This window comes from Gopherus flavomarginatus, chromosome 8, assembly GCF_025201925.1.
Source record: "Gopherus flavomarginatus isolate rGopFla2 chromosome 8, rGopFla2.mat.asm, whole genome shotgun sequence".
NCBI lineage: Eukaryota > Metazoa > Chordata > Testudines > Testudinidae > Gopherus > Gopherus flavomarginatus.
Window position 1 is genome coordinate 66,400,224 of NC_066624.1, and position 23,111 is coordinate 66,423,334.

The 23,111-nt window shown below is 44.7% G+C and overlaps 1 protein-coding gene across 1 annotated transcript in view; it reads left to right on the top strand.

Annotated features, from left to right (window-relative positions):
• MYO7B (myosin VIIB) overlaps positions 1-23,111 on the top strand; it is a 94,401-nt gene that overhangs the window by 755 nt on the left and 70,535 nt on the right. Inside the window, exons 2-5 of the mRNA XM_050965249.1 lie at positions 17,109-17,151; positions 19,251-19,364; positions 21,068-21,220; positions 22,709-22,893. Coding sequence (XP_050821206.1) covers positions 17,134-17,151; positions 19,251-19,364; positions 21,068-21,220; positions 22,709-22,893 — 470 coding nt within the window. The 5' untranslated portion in view covers positions 17,109-17,133. The remainder of the gene's footprint in view (positions 1-17,108; positions 17,152-19,250; positions 19,365-21,067; positions 21,221-22,708; positions 22,894-23,111) is intronic.

The window sequence follows — 23,111 nt, forward strand, 5'->3', positions numbered from 1 at the left end:
AGAAACAGTTTCGTCAATTGATGTCCTTACTGATAGACCTATTGTTCTTCAAAGCAGCAGGATTATTGTCATCTGGATTACACAGATTGTAGCTTGTCACATTTCTGACCCATTTATTCATCAATATTGCTCAAACTATCAAAATTATTACCATTTCTCTGCTTAACTTTGTCACCACAAATAACATCTATAAATGTGTCTGAGTCCCAAAACCATCACTGTGCTGAGCAATTAACATGTCCATTCACTGGAGGGCAGTCCTAGACAAATTCCTCTTGCCTCTGTGTGACGCAGCAAGGAGTGGGGAGTATTGACCTGGGAATGTTGCTGGGGAGTTTTACTGGGACTGTCCGCATTGGGGATGGGAGACTTTCCTTGAGGGAAGATACCTGGGCATGTAACATGAGAGACCAGGAGTGGGGTTGGGACCTGGTGACACCTTCTGCCTGGGAAATGGCACAAAGGCGGGAGGAGGAACCAGGGGGAGGAGGGTGAGACGGCTGGAGGAGGTTTAAGTTTAGAGCTGGCTGGGGAAATGGAGGAAGCCCTAGGGCTGGGGTCTAAGCTCCCTGCCCCCCAGAAGGACTTGACTGAGGGGTCCTGGTTGTACCTACAAGCTCTGTTTGCAACTGTGTTCCTGTCGTCCAATAAACCTTCCATTTTACTGGCTGGCTGAGAGTCAGTGAATTGCAGGAATTGGGGGTACAGGGCCCTGACTCCCCCACACTCTCCACATCTGTTTGCACACAGTTTAGGAATCTCCCAAACTAGAGCTCTCACACCCATTCTCAGACACTTAGGGCATGTCTACACTGGCAGAGTTACAGCGCTGGCAGTTACAGCGCCACTCAGAGAGCGCTGAAGGGAAACCAATGTTGTGTGTTCACACGGTCAGCTGCCTATGCAATAGCATGTTCACACTTGCGGCACTTGTAGCAGTATTCGGAGTGGTGCACTCTGGGCAGCTCTCCCACATAGCACCTCTTTCTCTTCTGCTGCTAAGAGTTGTGGGAAGGTGGAGGGGGTTGAGGGGCATCCTGGGTCCTGTCCCAATGCTCTGTGATGCATTTCTTTACATCCTAGCAATCCCTGTGCTTCCATCCACATTTGGCGCCATCTTTCAACGGTTTGTGTACTGTGTGCCCTGCATATTTGGGCTGTAGGAATGGATCCCTAACAGTTGACTAGTATGCTGCTCGCTCTAACCAACACATCACAAGTGGCAGTGGAGTTATTCCTTAAACTACGAAGGCAAGAGGAGTGCAACATTGATCTCACCATGCGTAACTGCTACAATACGAGATTGCTTATGGCATTCATAGAGGTGCTGACCACAGTGGAATGCTGCTTTTGGGCTCGGGAAACAAGCACTGAGTGGCGGGATTACATCATGATGCACATCTGAGATCACGAGCAGTGGCTGCAGAACTTTCGGATGAGGAAAGCCACATTCATGGGACTGTGTGATGAGCCCACCCTAGCTCTGCGGCACAAGGACATGAGAATGAGAGCTGCCCTGCCATTGGAGAAGCATGTGACGATTGCATTGTGGAAACTGGCTACTCCAGACTGCTATCAATTGGTCGCTAATCAGTTTGGAGTGGGAAAGTCTACTGTTGGACTTGTTTTGATGGAAGTCTGCAAGGCTACTAATCACATCCTGCTCCGAAAGACCGTGACTCTGGGCAACGTGTGTGACATTGCACAAATGGGCTTCCCTATGTAACCCTTCTGCCCATCAGAGTTGGCAGCAACAAGGGCCAGGTTCAGTATCTAGGGCTTCTGTGTCTATAAGGCCACGTCTACACTACAGCATAAAATCGAAATTATTAAAACCGGTTTTATAAAACTGGTTTTATAAAATCAATTTTACGCGTCCACACTAGGGCACATTAATTCGGTCGTGTGCGTCCATGGTCCTGGGCTACCATCGATTTCCGGAGCGGTGCACTCTGGGTAGCTCAGTAAAAGAATGAGACCAAAACTTCGATTTCTGTCCACACTAACCCTAAATCGATATAGTAATATCAATTTTAGGGTTATTCCTCTCGTTGGGGAGGAGTACAGAAATCAATTTTAAGAGCCCTTAAAATCGATTTAAAGTGCCTTGTAGTGTGGACGGGTACAGAGTTAAATCGATTTAACGCTGTTTAAATCGATTTAACTGTGTAGTGTGGACCAGGCCTAACACAATGCAAAACCGGCTCGAGACCCCACCCTCGAGCCCAACCTGGGACAATTACGTACCACTAGGGTGACCAGATGTCCCAATTTTATAGGGACAGTCCTGATTTTTGGGTCTTTTTCTTATATAGGCTCCTATTACCCCCTACCCCGTCCTGATTTTTCACATTTGCTGTCTGGTCACCCTACATACCACCCCCGTGGGTGCCTCTAAGAGGCAATACTTCCCGTCTCGCAAGCCTTTTAACAAAGGGAAACAATGCAGCCACTGCTCAGCCCCTGAAGTCCTTTTCCACAGCTCACCACCAGATGTCAAGGGGGAGCTCATTCTGACTCTGCTTACACCTAACTGTGGAAGGGCGATATATTGCACACATATTCCAATTCTGGCACCAGACCACCTAGCCACCAAGTACATTAATCGCAAGGGGTATTTCTCGTGGTTCTCCAGGCACTTGTGGATTACCGTGGGCATTTCACTGACATTAACGCAGGCTGGTCCAGAAAGGTGCATGACACACTCATCTAGGGTGACCAGATAGCAAGTGTGAAAAATCGGGACAGAGGATGGGGAGTAATAGGAGCCTATATAAGAAAAAGCTCCAAATATCGGGACTGTCCCTCTATAATCAGGACATCTGATAACCCTACACGCATCTTTCAGAACACTGGCCTGTTCAGGAAGCTGCAAGCAGGGACAAGCAGAAGATCACTGTAGGGGAAGCTGAAATGCCCATTGTGATCCTGGGAGACCTCGCCTACCCTTTAATGCCATGGCTGAAGCCATACACGGGGCAACTTGACAACAGCAAAGAGCGGTTCAACAACAGGCTGAGCAAGTGCAGAATGACTGCTGAGTGCACTTTTGCCATTTAAAAGTCCACTGGCGCTGCCTCTATGGGAAGCTGGATCTGGCTGATGACAATATTCCTATGCTTATAGCCACGTGCTGTATGCTCCATAATATTTTGTGAAGGGAAGGGTGAAAGCTTCACTCAGGGCTGGATCGCAGAGGCTCAGCACCTGGAGGCTGGTTTGAACAGCCAGAGACCAGAGCTATTAGAGGGACACAGCATGGGCGCCATAAGGATCAGGGATGCCTTGAGGCAGCAATTTGAAGCTAAAAGCCACTAATATTTGTTGCTATGCTTGGGAGTGCAGTGCTTTTAATGCTAGGAGGTGATTAGTGCAGATGAGGCAACATGTGGGTTTAACAGAATTGTATGTTGCTTTGCAGGGATCTTTTTGCTTTCAATTAATAGAATTAAGATTGCTTTCAAACCAACTCAATTCTTTTATTAAAAGACAACAACTGAAGGAGAAAGTCAAACAAAAAAAAACATGGGATGGGAGAAGGGAAGGTCCCAGGAGGAGGAGGGGTCCTGGGATGGTTACAGATTTGTGTATGCCCAGGGATCATATCCAACCAAGCAACAGGTACTATACTTCAGCAGAGCCAAACTGCAGAGGGATGGGTGTTGAGTGTGGTGGGTAGTGGAAGTCCACAGTGCTGGACTGTGATGGGGGAGGAATGGAATGCAGCAGGTACAGGCTGGAACCAGGAGGTTGATAACAGTGTATTGGTGATGTCTGGGGGGAGCATGGGAAAGAGTTTTGCATCAGTGGCTGCAGGGGAGAGCGAGTGCAGAGCTGCTTGGTTTGAAGAGCTAGTATTGCCTGGAGCGTCTGCTTGGCACTCCATAACCTTTAAGAGCTGCTCTGTAGTTTCATTCTGGCATGATGCACTCTCCTTTCGGTCCCTCTTCTCACTGTCCGCCACTCCTTCAGTTCCTGTTTCTTGGTGGCGGAGTGCATCATAACATAACGCCGAAAGTCCTCCTTAGTTCTCCTTGGCCACTTTCTAATTTTGCGCAGCCATTCAGCCACCAATAACAAAGAGGGAGGCTGGGCTCCCAAGGTCATCTCTGTGAAGTTTAAATGCACCATTTTACAGAAGCAGTATTGTTTGCAACACAGACAACACTGATTCAATTATTTAAAACACTGCCAGTACTCGCACACCTGTCACTAACTGGCTGACCCCAGTCAAGCACACATGAGCCACAAGACCCCCAAAATGGTGAATAGTGGCAGGGTAAATAACTCTTCCCTGACCCTGCTGTACACTGGGCACATGGCTCTTGGGGAGAGCCAGCACAGTAAGTGGGGCCTGATAATCATTCCTGTCCCCACACTTTCCACAGGATGTGATCATTAAAGAAGATATCTTGCTGCTGAGGGTGAGCAGGGACTCAAGGGAGGGTCTTCTCCAAGACTATGGCTTCTGCCCTGGCCTCTATGGACCTCGCCTGTGTGCAGCAATGGCCCCTCCTGTCCCCCCGTGACAGCACATTGGCATGGGAAAGTTACCATTAAAGCAGCTCTGCCAAAGAACCTGTGGCAGCAGGTTGCCCAGTATCTCCACAAAAGTTTCCTGGAAATCTGAGAGAGATTCTCATGAAGTGAGGGAGTCAATCAACAGCCTGTTCCGCCGCTCAGATTAGGCATGCGGTGGGAGATAAGCCTGCTTTCTGCAACCCTCCTGCCCTCAACAACTCACTTCAGTGATTCCCAAAATCAAATGCACTTACCAGGGACCTCCTCTCCTCTTTGCACTTCCCCAACATCCAACAGCTGTGACTCGCTAACCTCCTCCAGGGTAGAAAACAGCTCCTGGCTGCATGTATCTCTGACCACCGAGTCATCCTCTGCCTCTGGGTCCCCTGCCCCCTCCACATCCACGTCCAAGATTTCCTCCTCCTGGCTCAGTCCACTCTCGACTGGCACGCAAGCCACCGAAGTATCTACAGTGGTCTCTAGTAACTCAAAGGAGTTTTCTTTTAAACTTCAGACGTGGTATGTGTAAAGTCCTGAATCAGAAATGCGTGCTTTGACCTCTGTGAAGACATGTACCTAGATGTAACGAAGATATGACTGCTTAAAAACTAACCTCTTGAACATGTGTATATACATTTCCTCAGCTTAAAAAATGTCATGTTGAAAATATCATCACACTGGTTCAACACCATACTTCCATTTAAGTACACAAGCAAGAAGAGTTTCCACTCAGAAACTTCAGGAAAGCCTTTCTGCCTCTTTCTAGAGGTCTCTGATCTTTAAAGAAACGGTACTCTGTTATTGCAATAATATCTTAAAGACATCTATCCCTACAGAAGCTATACTGAGCTCTCAGATCAGGTGCTTGGTATTAAACAAAACAGAATGGATAGAATTTTATCACAAGATATGAACCTGCAGTGCTCCAAATGTTTCTTGCTGTGGTTCTTTGAACGATTGCACCTACAATATATGTATTTGAATGTGAAACTACAGTAAAAGCCACCAGAGGGCATATATCATACAGCAAGGTCTTTTTGTTTTTATTATCCACACTCCCCTCCCCCTTCACCATAAAGCAACTGAAGTGCATCTGGGAAACAAGAAAATAGAATAAAAGTATGAATATATTACAATAGCTCTGTCACTGATGCTTAGTAATGCCAGTAAGTTACAGTTTACAAAGGATATACAGAATAGTCAATGGCAAGGAAAGCCACGGAATACAGTAGCTAATCCACTACATACAATGTTTTAGGCTACATACTCACATCTGTAGGACGACTGAACCTTTAGTTTGTGGTAGACATGGAGTGCTCATCCATGCTGTTTTTGTATTCATCACTCGTACAAAATTTGATCACATTTATATAGCAGCTGACCATTTGGCTTTTACAGTCAGGATGAATGCTGGCCAGTAACACACTTCAGTAACAATCCCCCTCAGAACTCCAGCTTGTCACCTACGTAGCAATTTGTATAGCTTTAAAGCTAGTGCAACAGCACATTTTAATATGACACTTTATATGTGCAATTGCATTCTGGAGTAGGTCTCTAAATTGTTATTGAAGTAGCAGTGGTGGATGTTAGAAAAAATATGGCAATAGTTATTTGACTAGGTCAAATGTAATGGAACTAAGAGCTAAGCCAATTTGAATCTGGTCAAAATTTAGACATAGTACCTCAGATTACATGGGACCAGATCCTCAGCTGATTTAAATCATCTTGGCTGCTTAGAGCTGCTCTAACTTAGGTGGGCTAATAATGGTTCCCAAGGGTCCTTTATGCTGGCTGGGGATCACTGGAACACAGGCTGATCCGATATTGTGCAACTATCAGTGTGGCGATTCCACATTTAGGGCAGCTCTGTGGTCCCTTAGTGCTTCAGCAGTGCTGCAAAGGATTTTTTTTCCACCAAAGCTAGGATCTGGCCTGTAGAATTTACTACAGACAAATTGCAACACTTCAGAACTCATCTCTTGATTGTTACCAGATCTGCCCGTTACTTTGGGGTATGCTCATTTATTCAGGTTCCTCTTCGGGGGGGGGGGTGTCTGTAATTCTATCAATGTACTGCTTGTGTCACTTGTGTTTTCATATCAAGCTCTACTTCTCCCTTATGCAAGTCCCCTCCCAATGGAGCTATCCTGCAGGACCTAGTTTCCCTAGGGCTGGGTTCCTCCAGCCCTGGACCCAGATGAACACCCACCCACCCACATTAACAAAGCAAGTCTGAGCAGACTGGGTCAAGCAGCACTTTCAAACTGACCACCTTATATGTCCCTGGACTCAATGGGCTGGATGAAGCAGCGCTTTCAAGCTCCCCCCGCAGAAACACTGCTGAAGACTGCCTGACTGCCATGCTTGAGATGGCAAAAAACATAGAGCCGCCCATGGGAGGGAGTCTCCCTCCCCTGCTGGGGCAGGGTCTCCCTTACTCCGGTTTTCTGATCTTCCAAGTCTCACAGCAAAGCACACCTCCAAGCTCCAGTCCTCTCTCCTTCCTCCTTCTCCCCTGACTGCCTGAAGCAGGGGGTTTTATTAGGTTGCTAACAGGGCCTTACTTGACTACAGGTACTCCAATTAACCTGTCGCAACCCTCCCTAGTCTATAGGGAACCACACCTTAATTAGCCTAGGGTTAATATACTTCCCCTCTCCCACTGCTCCCTGGCCCTCCTGTATCACACCATGGTATGCCCACATCTTGAGTACTGTGTACACATGTGGTCTCCTCATCTCAAAAAAGATATACTGGCATTAGAAAAGGTTCAGAGAAGGGCAACTAAAATGATTAGAGGTTTGGAACGGGTCCCATATAAAGGAGAGATTAAAGAGGCTAAGACTTTTCAGTTTGGAAAAGAGGAGACTTGTTTACTTGTTCTCATAATATAAGAACTAGGGGCCACCAAATGAAATTAATGGGCAGCAGGTTTAAAACAAACAAAAGGAAGTTCTTCACGCAGTGCACAGTCAATTTGTGGAACTCCACAACCTCCTCAGGCAAGAAGGCTAGGACTATAACAGGGTTTAAAAGATAACGAGAGAAATTCATGGAGGTTAAGTCAATTAATGGCTATTAGCCAGGATGGGTAAGGAATGGTGTCCTTAGCCTCTTTTTTTCAGAGGGTGGTGTTGGATGGCAGGAGAGAGATCACTTGATCATTACCTGTTAGGTTCTCTCCCTCTGGGGCACCTGGCATTGGCCACTGTTGGCAGACAGGATAATGGGCTGGATAGACCTTTGGTCTGATCCAGTGTGGCTGTTCTTATGCTCTTATGACTCTGCTGCTCCTATCCCTTTACTCTGTTTTGGGTCCTTTTCATCCATGAATAGCTCCAGCACCTGTCTCTGCTGCTGCTCTGAGCAGTCCCAAGCAAAAGGCCTGATTCATGTCACTTTTCAGAACCTTGTGGGCAGCTCTAAAAGCACCAGTGAAAGCCAAGACACTGCTTGCTTTCCACTGTGCTGCAGCTTGGCAAAATGATGAGCAGCAACATGGGCACTGTTGTTGTCTGCAGCCTTAGGAAGGCAGCACAGAGGAAGTTGATGCCTTCTGTCTTCCATGCCCCCCATTTACTGGGGAAAGCACCCCACTGATCAGGGGGAAGTGGCTGAGTGGATTTTTTAAGCCCTGCATTTTTAATAACCAAAGTCCATCCCTGAAAAAGATTTTCTAAATCAGAGGGGATTTTTCTTTCATCCACACTTGTGTAAATCCAGAGTATTGTCTGTTGAGTCATATAGATTTACTCTGGTTTGAGAGGACAGAGTAAGACCCTGAGTCTTTAAGGTGTATCTATTCTGGGTAGCTGTCCTCGTCATAGCTGGATGCGCTGGAGCTCCTAAAGGCTGGATTCTCCTCAATGGCAGTCTTTGTCCTCCTGAATGCTGGAACTCCATCTCTCTTCTGGCCAAGCCTCAGAAACTAGACACGACTTCCTTGCTCCTACTCTGGGGCTATCTCCTCTTGTCAACAGAAGAGGAGGTACACTAAGGCCTACTGGGAATCCAGTCCCTTGCAGGTACCAATGAGGAGTGTCAGTGGGAAGAAGGCCTGACAGATGGACCTGAGATCTTCCCCTCCCCCACTTTGTATTCTACAGCCTCCTGAACTCCATCCCCAGCCCCTCACAAAACCAGAGAACTGCCTAACCCCTTAATACACTCTTCTTCCCTCAGGCGCTAATGAATTCTGGATGGAAATCAAAATGCCCCTTTTTGTATCTTGATTATGGATAATGACAGCCTAAAAGGATAATTTTTCAGCCAAGTCTTGACTTCTGCATTGTTGTTGGAGGGCTCCTTGGCGCAGACTAGGGCGGTAGTGAGATGACATTTAAAGAGATAAGAGATTGAAAACTGAGCAATCAAGATGGCTTGGACTTTGAATCAGACTGTTCACATTTCGGGGAGGGACTGGAAGGAGGTTAATACCTATCTAAATGCCTGAATCCAGGGTCACTGAATCTTTCACAGGGAGACTTGTTCTCCCAGGTGTTTGTCAGGCATTTGACTACATTGATGTTAACAAAACAAGAGTTTTTTTAAACAAACTAACTAAAAATCCCTTCCCCTTTACAAGGCTGCACAGGCATACACCTCAGTTGCTCCGTCACAGTGGTTGGCAGGGGACATCTTGAGTTTATTTTCCATTCTTGAGCTCTGTGGCCTGTGAAGCAGGAGAATCAGGGCCAAAGCCTCTCCCTTTGGGATGCTTTTCAGAAGTCTGACAGGAGTCATGTGCAGCAGAGAGGCTAAAGTTTAAGGCTCAGGCAAGCATTACGAATGAGAGCGATTGACCTCACTGCTGCCTGGAATCCCTGGTGTGGAAATGGAATAAATGCTGAACTGGGGACAAAGTCCCGTAATAAATAACTGTGAAAGGCACTTCACTTACTTCCTCCTTTTTGCCATGGAGGGCTGACACCCAGGGCAGGATTCTCAACGGCTCCACCACCAACTTCATCTCCCTTTTCTTTCCCACTCTGTTATCTGTGAGAGAGAGGAAACGCAGCAGCACCAGGCAGACAGCAAAACCTTCTGTGTGAACAGGTAACCTCCCATCCTTTTCGGCACCATTCAGGCCCCGATTTAGAGGGTTAGCTTGCTCAGGTGAGAAGAGCAGCAAAGACATGCACTGCAAAAAGCAATACAAGCATTGAGCGGGGAGGGCATTTGCTACTAATGCTTGGTAAACGAAGAAATTTTACTCTTGAATTTGAATCTGAAATCCATAAAAACTACGGGGCTTCCCAAGAAAATTCCCGATGAGACTTGAAGAGAGAGAGAGATTAGATCATAACTAGATGCTGCTGGAGAGGCAATTTTAATGGTTCAGTGGGGAAAGATTTCCGGGCAGGTAGGGAATGGAAGTAGTTGCAGGAAGCACAATTGAAAGATGGACAGAGGGAGCCTACTCAAACCAAGAAATGATCGGGAAGGAGAATAACTGTTGCACTTGTCTCCGAGATCTTGGAGATGAGTTCCTGAAAGTGCTGAATAAGCTAGGATGTTATGATGTTACAGATCAGTTGGGGACCAGGACTGGATACCTATGACTGAGTAGCTGGAAGTTGTCATTTACTGAAGTTTATATTCATATTTTTCTGGATTCATGATTTCTGCTGATTTGATAACTAGCTAGAATTATTCCATAATTCTAATTATTCTACTTGTTGGAAAAGTTGCATAAATATCATAGTTAAGATGGACAAACATATTGTTGGGGAAGAGGAAGTATTTTTTAGCTGTTAAGGACATTTTCAGACTTTTTTGGCATTTAAAAAAAGGAGCTTTACAAACTTCAGATTTAGCATGTACTGAATGAGGACATGTGATCTGCCTTGTTTTGGGGATTAAATGTACTTTCGAAATAGTAAAGGTGTAGCCCAGGGGTAGGCAACCTATGGCACACGTGCCAAAGGCAGCACGCAAGCTGATTTTCAGTGGCACTCACACTGCCCAGGTCCTGGCCACTGGTCCGGGGGGCTTTGCATTTTAATTTAATTTTAAATTAAGCTTCTTAAACATTTTAAAAACCATATTTACTTTACATACAACAATAGTTTAGTTATATATTATAGACTTATAGAAAGAGACCCTCTTAAACCCTTAAAATGTATTACTGACACGCAAAACCTTAAATTAGAGTGATTAAATAAAAACTTCGCACACCACTTCTGAAAGGTTGCCAACTCCTGGTGTAGCCTTTAGACATCATTTGCAGAGCAGGCACACTCCGTTATTTTCTTTGACTTCACAAAATGCTTCCAAGTACAGTTTTCCAAATATCTGTAGATATAGATTGTACCGACTCTCAATTCTGCAACCACATACACACATCCTTAAATAGATGCACTGTGAATAGCCCTTGGAAGTAACCGGGGCTATTCGCTGTGTGCAGAGTTAAGCATGCACTTAAGTCTTTGCAGCATCCACAGATCACATGGCTTAGCCCACCGCCGGCATCCCCATGCGGCCTATTGCTTTATGTGGTAGCTTTTATTGTCTCCAGCTATCTTACTCCATAAAGGGGCTTAATTGCTCCTTCAATTTATCTGGAAAGAAAGGTGGTTAGCACACCCATTGGCTTAACCAGGCCTGAGATTGAAGGCAGCCATTAACACCTTCTGGCATAATACTTATAAAGGAATGTAGTGAGTTGCTTGAAAGAAAGTAGCGGCACCTATCCTGATTTCTGCCATGGTAAAGGATCACAAAGCTTTCTTTTAACACGAACAAGAATTATATTAGAATAAGGGGAAAAAACCAAAACAAAAAAGTATCTTCCCTAAAGCTACATTCTCTCTGCTTCACTATAGAGTTTCTTCTAGAATCTTCCCTAACATCCTTCCATCTGGCTTCCTGCTACAGCTGTAAGAGAAACAGGTCATGTCCTCACACTTTCATTTGATTTCTGTTTTAAAGTTAAATAGGTTTGGACTTGCTTCTCACTTGGATAAAGGGCTCCGTGAGGGGAGGGTGACCAGGTGTCCCAATTATAGGGACAGTCCCAAAATCTAGGGCTTTGTTTTATATAAGAGCCAGTTTTACCCTCCACCCCCTGGCCCGATTTTGTCACACTTGCTATCTGGGCAGCCTACATGAGGATATCTCGTGCGTTAGTCTTGTTGCACTCTCCGCTTGATCCTCCAGCAGTGCCTCTTGATTTGAACAGCTCCCTTAGTTTTACTGGTTTCGGACACATGATTAAAAACAAATCTCTTGACTTAGTGTGGTTTCCAGAGATGGGGAGTCTCATCTAGTTGGAGGTGGTGGGAGCTGGAAGATTGGCATTCCTTCTGGGGCATTATGATGTTATGTGGTGCATTACCTGTGCAGTATAGTGGCTGGATGATTGGTGGAGGAGCAGAGGGGTAGGTGCCAATGGCATACGTTTTCATTTCCTTGCTTTTGAGATTTTTGTCAACGATGTTGAGTGTAAAGCAACCTTTAGCTGATATGCATACAACACCATGACGCTGTGTATGTCCTTTGGTCTAGGTTCCATAAGAACTTTAACTTTTGCATTTTACAACTGGTTTGAAATTGTGATCTTAATGTTGCATTAATGTAATTAAAGGAAAATGGTGATTAAGACACTAATCTCTAATAATTTCATTAGAAGTTTCCACAGCTTTTTAGCTTGTAAGGTATTTGATAGAGGTATATAAAATCATGAGTGGTGTGGAGAAAGTGAGTAAGGGAAAGTTATTTACTTGTTCCCATAATATAAGAAGTAGGGGCCACCGAATGCAGCAGGTTTAAAACAAATAAAAGGAAGTTCTTCACACAGCGCACAGTCAACTTGTAGAATCCTTGCCTGAGGAGGTTGTGAAGGCTAGGACTATAACAGGGTTTAAAAGAGAACTGGATAAATTCATGGAGATTAAGTCCATTAATGGCTATTAGCCAGGATGGGTAAGGAATGGTGTTCCTAGCCTCTGTCAGAGGGTGGTGATGGACAGCAGGAGAGAGATCACTTGATCATTACCTGTTAGGTTCCCTCCCTCTGGGGCACCTGGCATTGGCCACTGTTGGTAGACAGGATAATGGGCTGGATGGACCTTTGGTCTGACCCAGTATGGCCATTCTTATGTTCAACGTCTTGATCAAAAGTTTATAGAATCCCACAATAAAACAGGTGAACAAAGTCACAAACTTGTGTAACTACTGAATAGCATAGATAGGTAGCCTCAATATTATAGTCGTATAATTACTGTCAAAAATACAAACCTAGGGGTCCAGTACTTTTATTTATGGAAAGTAGCACTTATTCTGTGACTTCAGTGGGGCTACTCCTGGGATACACCACCATTCAGCAAATGTAGAATTATCAGACTCTGGTCCTTAATGATATTTTGTATTGCATATGTGCAAAAACGGTCTTCCAGCATGGCTCATTTTTGCTTAAACTTTCTAGAAAGATACATTTTGTGGAGCTAAGACCAAGCCAAAGAGCACAATTTTTCAAATAGCGCTGAGAAAGTGAAGTTTTAAGTGAAATGTGAACATAATCTTAACTATGCCATAGCATATACAACCAGACAAATGGGTTTTCTTTTGTTTCAGTTGAGGATGTTACAAGTCGGAAGTTTTCGAGTAGTTTGGGATGAGCTCCAAAGATCAATTTTTGGTCCTGTGTTGTTTACTCATTCTGTTAATGATTTACTTGAGGTGTGCCATCAAATTAATATTTACCTGAACGCAAATGATGCTATATTTCCTGACTGAGCTCTAGCCAAGCAGGAAGTTGACAAATCCTTTTGGGATGTATAGGAGAGCGGACTGTCCATTATTATGTCCCCTTGTAGCAGCTTTTTCCTCTCATGCAGCCCTGCTAATGGTCAATCTGGTTCTCCTCTTCTCATGACTTGGCCCTCCAGTCAGATCAATTTAAAGCAGTGGTTCTCAAACTTTTGTACTGGAGACCCCTTTCAGATAGCAAGCCTCTGAGTGTGACCCCCTTTATAAATTAAAAACACTTTTTATATATTTAACACCACTATAAATGCTGGTGGCAAAGCTGGGTTTGGGGTAGAGGCTGACAGCTCACGACCTCCCATGTAATAACCTCACAACCCCCTGAGCTGTCCTGACCCTCAGTTTGAGAACCCTTGTTTTAAAGCCTCTCCCTGTCCAGGATATCAACATCCCAGATAGACAGTATCCCACACAACATTGGTCATCCAGACATCTTCCACCACTCTGGGGCTCCTCTTTCATTGCCTCCTCTCTCAGAGTAACAGCCCTAAGGTCTCTCCCTGGAGTCTTGTAACCAAACTTAAAAAGCAAAATACAAACTGCAACAAAAGACATTTCTGCCCCCCTCCCTTAGGCAGAAACTTTTAATTCATCCCGGGTCCTCCTCAGCCCTCCATTCTTCTGCAGAACACTGACTCTCAAGAGTTACCTCCCTCTAGTCTTGCCTCTACTCCGGATCCTCCACTCCCATCTACCGCCGAGGTTACCTGCCTTTCAGCCTTCTCTCAGGCTGACTCCAGGCGTCTCCTTAACGCCTGCTGTCATCTCCCATCAGGGCACATCCCAGAGTGTAAACCTCTCTCCTGAAGCACCTCTTTAGTTGAGCACCTCCCTGTGTTTCTTCCCTGGAAGCCCAGGTCCTGCTCTTCTGTCAGGCTCATGGCCAGAGCCTACTCCAACCTGGTAGCTTTTCTGTATCTCTCCAGGTTCCACTTAGAGCAGGTCTGCAGAGTTCTTTCCCTCTTTTACTTCAGCCACCTTCTGGTTTGAGCTTCCTTATTTTTTATAGTAACCACCCTGCTCCTCCTCAGCTGGGGTTCATCTTTAATTAGGCCTGCCCCATACTCCAGGTGCAATCATGTGTGTTAATTGGCCTCTCAGGCCCACATTAACCCTATAACCACCTGTATGGGGTAAACAACCCCCCATAGGGTGATGTTCTGAGACAGCTTTTTTCAATAATTCATCATAAATGGCAGCAAAAATGGAATATAGTATTTTGGTTCTAGATTCAGATGTTTCCAAATGGGAGAAAATATATTGCAAATAGTAAACCCTGAAATGAAACATCTTTTTTCTAAGGGTGTCCTGGAACAACCAGAAAGAGGCACCACTGGGGTCGGGGAGCTCCTGTGGGTGGATTGAAAGGAGGTGAGAGAGAGTGTGGTTTTTCACACAGACACACAATGGTGAGAGACCTGTGAGAATGCAGGAGCGAGGCTAAGGTTTGGTGGATATTGTTAGGGACTAGAGAGGGTTCACAGGCAAAGGTGGCACTTGTAGCCTGCTCTGGAGGTCCCCTGTAGTCAAGGCTTAAATTCTCAAAGATTATTTCCCAGAGCCACCCCCATTCGGGGGTCAGGACTTTAGCCCCACAGGGGAAGTGAGGGTGCCAGGCTCAGGGCTTCAGGCCTCTCACAGGTTTGAAAATATTTACCAGAGTTCTGCTTTGGTGGGCTCCAGCTGAATTTAAGCCCTGCCTTGTAGCAGTGGAACCCCTTCAATGTCTACCTGGGGGGTTGGGCAACACAGAGCTGGGAATATGATGGCCTGAAGATTGAACGGCTGCAAGTGGCATTCCCACCCTGCTCCAAATAAAGTCCATACATATAAGGCCAAATGTCCCCTTCCTGAGGTTTAGCTTCACTGGTAATTTGACTAATGCAAACAGAATATCCATCTCAGCTCCAGCCTGCTAGATCCTAGGGCTTACCTGTAATTTTCCCTACTTCCCTCTGACCAGAGAGTCAAGCTTCTCTCCCTTTCTACCTGCCAGAGGTAACAAGCTGTACCCGCTGTGATGAGTCTGCAGAATTTACTCATCAGCTTTACTCAGGAGGTAGCCCTGTTAATAGGGGTAATTTGTTGACCTAACAAAAAAGCGCCCCCCACCTCCAGTCTCTGTGTGTGGTTGTAGATCTTGCAACCATGTTCCAATGGGCTTGGGGAGACTAAGCAAAAGAAAGCCATTATTAAGCTTAGGTCCTCGGATACACAGAGCATCATCTGGCAGGGACTTTGCTCTTTGACTCTAGCTGTTTAGTATAAGATCAGTGACTAAAAATATCACCCATGATCAAGTGATGGATGACATCCCTGACTTTGCATACGTAACTGCCTCAGCTGGTCCCTGGCTGCCCCCTCCCCTTTGTTTACTGAGTCATCTTCACAAACCAGATAATCTGTCCCCCCAAATGACTGTCAATGATGTTCATTGTGGTTTTTTTTATATGATTTGTGTAATGGAGTCTTGGGATCGAACTCCAACATATCCTTAATTTCTGACATAATGTAAGGAATGGAGAGTCTGAGCTGCATTAAGTTTTAGTTCCTCCAGCAATTGTTTCAGGAGATAACATAGACATCTGATCTTGGGCCTTGGCAGTTGAAAAGCCTTCCAGCTCATCTGCTAAATGGATGTATTTGGCCTCTAAGTCAGCGCGATTTATTTGTGAATGATCTTAGAGATCCCAGATCATATTAAAATGTGGTTTTTGAGTATTTTCTAGAAATGGTCCCAAACCAAAACGCTCAAACTCTGGAAAACTTCAAACCTGGTTCTAGAGCCAGACTTCGCAGCCCAGTCCCAGCTCAAACAGGTTCTGAAAAGCTTTGCCCGTGATTTCCCCATGCATATCGAAAGGACACTGGACTAAATCTCAGTGTAGCATGTAAGGCAAGCCACAGATCATGTTTATCCCTGAAATTGCTTCAAGAGTCCAATTGCAGGGAAAGGTGTATGCATTTGCGCTTCTGTAGTTCTTTGATTGTCCTGGGTCTCATGGCCTAAATAATATAATCATTTACGTTAAAACAAAGGGAGCAGATTCAGTAGGGCCTGCACACTCAACAAATCAAGCAGTCCCTTGGACTTTTGTCAGCAACACAGTCCTCTCAACTGTGGGCTCAATGCTTCTGTTTGTTTCTCCACTTTGCAACTGGAACCCTCAAACACATTTAATTTCCCTCCTCCACAATCCTTCTCAAAGCCCTTTACTGCAGCCACAGCCAAGGAAGGCTGTATATGGATCTCTGCTTCTATATGCATGTTGTGCCAGACCTATTGGGTGGCTTAGCAAAGTAGAAAATAAATCTGGGTCACTGGGCTGACCACTCAGAGGAATTGAGCCACTAGGTCACTGGACCAGCTGAAAGCAAATAAGGGTATTGTACAGGTGATGTCTTGTTATTGGGGGTTACATTTAAGCTTGAGTCTCTGCCAATAAACTTTCTTGGCATTAGCTTAAGAGAGTTCTGCTAAAAAAAAACCAACAACAACATTCCACAGTGATGCTTTCTGTGTTAGTTCACCTCTTAAGTTATGTGGTAGAACTCAGGGTAGCCTGCAAGTCAATTTGTGCATTGTACTGTGCTGAGGATTCTTGCCTTCAGGTACACGGTTTATATTGTTTCCACATTTTGTGTGTACTTTTAATGACCATGTTTCCTTTCTTTAATCCTATGCTGAATCAGAAAGAAATTATGTTTTTGGTTTTTAAGCAGAGAGTCCTGACTGTGCCCCACTTTTGGCAGTGTTTTGATCTGTTCTTACCCCTGAGCCCTCCTGTAGTCTGACTCTGTTCTTCTCTTTGTGAACACAGGCTGTATGTGGGACTGTGAGGCAGGATGGTGGTTCTCAGGAAGGTAAGTCAGATGCTTTACTCTGGTGTACTGGTTAGTCTAGAGCAGTGGTTCTCAATTAGGGGTATGTGTATCCTTGGGGGTATACAGAGATCTTCAGGGGGATACATCAACTTATCTAGATATTTGCCTAGTTTTACAACAGGCTACAGAAAATGCACTAGTGAAGTCAGTACGAACTAAAGTTTCATACAGACAGTGACTTGTTTATACTGCTCTATATACTATATACTGAAATGTAAGTACAGAATTTATATTCCAATTGATTTATTTTGTAATTATATGGTAAAAATGAGAAAGTAAGCAATGTCTCAGTAACAATGTGGCTGTGACACTTCTGTATCCTTATGTCTGATTTGTAAGCAAGTAGTTTTTAAGTGAAGTGAAAGTTGGGGGTATGCAAGATAGATCAGACTCCTGAAAGGGGTACAGTAGCCTGGAAAGGTTGAGAGCCACTGGTCTAGCGGGTGGATGCTGCAGAAAGAGATGAAAAGAAGTCCCTGAGAACTTAACACATTTCACTTCAGACATAAAAGCAACAGAGAGCCAATATCAACTAGACATCAAACAACATCTTCCCAAACAAAATTACAGAGAGATAACTGGTTCTGTTTACTGGGCGCCATGGTTATTTTGGGCAAGCTTGCAGTACTCTTGCTCATGCTGAGTTGGTGCCTTACACCATGAGCAGTTCCACTGAAACCCAGCGCAACTCCTTGTGGGGTAAGGTTCCCTTCACCGCAAGGAAGGGTTCTGTTTGCAGATGGTATTCTCCATTGGCTGGCGCAGCATTTATTGCAATAGCACTTTACAACTGTTTGTCTTTTAATATAAACTAATAACATATTTTAAGAGGGAAAAAACCCAATAAGGTTTGAATTAAATAGTCAGCCACTCCATGGTAGTAAATGTTATTAAACCGACTTGGAATAATACACAACAGAGCCAGATCCTCAACAGGTGTAGCTCCATTGAAGTGGATGGAGCTATGCCAGTCTACCCCAGCGGAGAATCTGGCCTATAGTCTTTATTCTACTTACAGCCAAGTTTTGACTATTGTCATGAAACCGGTCAGGCCAGATGTGGCTGACCTTGTGTGGGCACATGGGATAGTGGAGGGGAAAGTGTAAAGATCCCTCTCTACCTTGCAAGAGGCTGCCATGATCTTGGTCTTTGCATTCTGTGGACGCAAGGACTGGGGGGATGTTAGCACCATCAGCAGTGCAAGATACTCGAAAGGGGATGTTGTGCAGGATGGAGGGGTCAGTCATGCCTGGCAAACAGCAGCCAGTGCTGTCTGGAGCATTAGCTATACCTCTCTAAGGGAAGTCGAGCAGCCATCTCGGAGTATGCTTCCCTCCTGTGGCACCCTAGGCATTCTGCCTGCTTGTTTGCTCTGTAGACAGAATACTGACTGGATCTGTGCCAGGTGTGGTCCTTCATTGATGCCAAGGTAGGAGTTTTGCCTGAATAAGGAGTGCAGGATTTGTCCCCAGGGAAGGGGCTGATAAATATGCTAATATTTCCATGTACAGATTAGTCAACTGATTGTTGAGGGAATGTACAATTAGAACTTACTATCACAAATCTATGAAAATTATGAAAGGATATCTAGTCAGCCCATCAGCATTATCTTATCTGAAGATACCCTCCTGCCACTTTTCCAATACTGCTTTGTCTTTGAATGTTTTTAAGTAGCAGAAATAATAACTGCACATGCAAACTGTATCTCATTTGAGAATCTCAGAGCACTTTGCGGACAGTTGCTGAGCCTCAGAACTTCTCTGTGATGTAGTGTAGTTAGATAAGCAATGTCATTGTTATAACTTCTGTGCCATTTCTGCCTATAAAATAGCTATCCTAAATGGCTTGTCCAAAGTCACACAGCAGGTCAGTAGCAGAGCTGGGATTAGAATCCAGGAGTCCCGACTCTCTAACTTGCTTTAACTACTAGATAACACTTCCTCCAGGCAATAGCACTGGGCCAGTTAAGCGCAGTAAAATAAATCCCACAGTTATTAAAACCAGGAGGTATATGGCTAAGAGTTAGTTGGAGCCCAGATGTAAAGCAGTACTTAACAGTAGCACTTCCTTCTCGCCAGGGTGATCACGTGTGGCTGGAATCCTTGTCCAACAGTGAATTCAATGTCCCTATTGGGGCAGTTGTGAAGATCTCTGACTCAGGACAGATCTTGGTGGAGGATGATGAAGGCAAGGTAGGCTATGTTATAACTTCCTCAGCAGAACATACTTAAGTTTAATGTAACATGGTGAAGAACAAGAGATGAGCCTGAACCAAGCTACAGATCTAAATATTCCTGAACGTTATGGAGTTCTAGGGTGAAATCCAGATCTCATTTAAGTCAACTGGGCCAGGATTTCACCCCTGGAATCTACACCTGGATACAGAACTGACTATTGTGACTAGCCTCTTTCATTATAATGGGCCAAATCAAAATTCTGGATATCCAAACACCCTCTAACTTTAGTAGAGTTCAGAATCTGATCTGGATGTCATGATTCAGAGCCAGTCTTAAGGTATGTCTACACTACCCGCCGGATCGGTGGGTAGTAATCGATCTATTGGGGATCGATTTATCACGGGTAGTGTAGACATGATAAATCGATCCCCGATCGCTCTCCCGTCGACTGCTGAACTCCAGCAGCGCGAGAGGCAGAAGCAAAGTCAACAGAGGAGCCATGGCCGTTGATCCAGTGCCGCAAGGACACAAAGTAAGTAATTTTAATTCAGTCTAAGATACGTTGACTTCAGCTACGCCATTCTTGTAGCTGAAGTTGTGCATCTTAGATCGATTCCCACCCCCCAGGGTAGACCAGGCCATAGTCTAGTGTATGATCCATCAAAGCATTACACAACTGCAAGAATTGGCAGTAGTACTTGCCAGAGGAAAGACACAGGACTTAATGAGCCAATGGTCTGGTCCTATCTCCAAGCCTGTATTTCTGTGAGGCTATAGTCTCCGTGTAATCCACAGCAGCTGAATTTGCCACAGAGAGTACTTCTTGTCCCATACTTGCTGGAGAATTGTGCTCCAGCATCTAAATTCTCATTCCATTTCTAGCCCTCATGATTGTGCAGAGAACACTGAGAATAAGAACCGAGCACAAACTGATGCAATGTTGTGTTCCTGCACCTGCAGCTGGCTTGAAAGGATCTCTCTGGGAGGTGTGAATGGCTCCATTCATCTCAAGGGATTGTTGACTCAAACATGAAGATGACACTTTAAATGTCATACTGTTAACTGTTTCACAGCTGATCTTTTTTAAAAATCAGAAACATCCAATGCCTGTGCTTATCCCACAATCCCAAACTTCTTCCCACCCTTTCCTGATACCCAAAGCCCAGCTGTCCACATCCCAGCTCCCAAACCTCAGGCTTCCCCTCAACAGTTTCTGCAATGCCATTATGCTTTGTCAATACCCAAATCTGCATCAAAACTGAAAATGTGGGGACAGCGAAAAATCACTAACTGAATTTAATATCAAGATATGGGCTACTAAACTGATTGTTTTATTCCTTTCCATATTTCAGTTAAAAGCTTCCATATTTTTAATTTAAGTGTAGCTGCCACAGAAATTCCACCGGAGCATAACAGAATCCAGGGCTGGCTCACCTAGGTCCAGCTTGCCACAGGATCTTGACTATATTCTCCACCTGTAATGTCCTATCTTGATTCAAGCATTGCATGCTGGGTCTTAGTCTCTGTGGGCTGCACCTGTGTATTAAAGATAAAGCTGCTGCAATCTGCTCTGTGTTATGCCAGTTAAACCCACACTGTGCTAGTGTGAGTTACACTCGGGTTCCCTCCATGGCAACATGGCTCCCTCCTTTGGATGCCCCTGAGCTAATGTACAAAATCCCAGATGATTAATTAAAAGCTGTTTTGTTCTATTTAAGGAACATTGGATCACTGCCCGGAACATCAATGCTGTGCATCCCATGCATCCCACCTCTGCGCAAGGGGTAGAAGACATGATACGCCTTGGGGACCTGAATGAAGCAGGCATAGTGCACAACCTCCTCATCCGCCATCAGGAGCACAAAATCTATGTGAGTGCTAAGGCGAATGGGCAAATCTCAGTCAAGACTAAGAAATGAAAAACAGCACACTTCTGTCAGGGGGGCTAACGTGTCAGCCCAGGAGCAGCCTCTGACACGTGGAGGCCTGATTTCCTTTGCCAAACACTGGGCTGAGAAAGCCTTAGTGTCTCAGCAGTTCTGAAATTCTCCCTTTTCTTCTCTCATAACTGATCTCATCCTAGCACCTTGTCTGCAAGGACAAGAGCTGACACCAGACTTTGAAATCATTGGGTGACTCAACAGCAAGATGCATGGACAGCGAGAGAGCTGCCTTTTAGTTTTCTGCCTAAACTGAGAGTTACCAGTGGTGACCTTCTCTCTGTCAATCCAGACATTAAGACAAATATTGGGTCTGGGGTACAGCACGCAGTTAGGAAATCAACATACACTGTGCTATGCTAATTCAATGATTCACCTGCAGATATAACAAACTATTAGTGTTGTCTATTTGTTCTATTTGTTATCGTTGGCAATGATATGATCTGGCTTGTCTTTAGTTTCACTTTGATCTTTATTTAATTGATATGCAATAAAATATATTGAGAGGAATGTTGGTCTTGTGGTTAAAGCATTGCCTTGGGACTCAGAAGAAGTGGTTTCATTTTCTTGCTTTGCCACAGACTTCATGTGTGACCCTGGGCAACTTAACCCACTTAATTTCTCTGTGCCTTACTTCCCCATCTATAAAACAAGGATATTGGTACTTAGTTTCTCCCACACTTTGCTCTGCTTGTCTGTTTGGATTGTAAACTTTACAGGGCAAGGGCTGTCTTACAGCATGTTTATGCAGTGCCCAGCATAATCAGGCCCTGATTTTAATAGGTGCTACACTATAGCAAATGTAACAATGTAAAGTAACAGATAAGACACCATTACAATAATAAACTCTGGCAGTCATATTTTGAAGCTCTTGTATATAATCATCTTGCATTTATATACTGTAGTGCCTTTCATCCAAACGGATCCCATTTGTCATTTTATAAACTTTACCAAATGACACTATATACCCACAAACACATTTCAGGGATAAGCAAAATAATTGGGGTATGTACACACACACACACACACACACACACACACACACACATTTCAGGGATAGGCAAAATGATGGGGGTATGTACACACACACCAGTTATTTTGCCTCCCCTGAAGTACAGCTACATCTGGGGTAGAATACAACAGCTGTTTAATATCACTCAGCAAGAGCACAGCTTTGTGTTTCATCTGAAGGACTCTGTCCGGTAGCATAGTGCCTGTTCAATACTGATGGACAGGGAAGAGCGCAATCTACTGAGTCATCAACCCACAAATTTCTGCAGCACCTGGGGTTTTCCCTAAGAGTTCCTTATCCTTTCCTGAACCTGCTTAGCTTATGAGCTCTGACGAGAACAGAGTCCAGGGTGGCTGTGTTCTGCTATGTCTGGATTTGATGTTATGGGTAACTCTCTCCTCTTTCAGACCTACACAGGCTCTATTTTGGTTGCAGTGAATCCGTACCAGGTGTTGCCACTCTACACAGTGGAACAGATCCAACTCTACAGTAACAAGCGAATTGGGGAGCTGCCTCCCCATGTCTTTGCCATCGCAGACAACTGTTATTTCAATATGAAGAGGAATAAGAGAGACCAGTGCTGTGTTATCAGGTAACTGGATGAGTGGGTAGGACTAGTGGTAGTAGGGATTGGACAGAGAAGGGTTCCCAAAGTGTTTGGAGAGATGACAATCTCTTCAGTCCCTTGGGGAGGCATAGATAAAACCAGGAAAAATGAGAACAGAACATTTGCTTTTTTGCTGTGTCATTTTCAGTTAGGACTCAAATATTTAGTCCTGAATGTGCATTTATGTATCCATGTGACAGTAT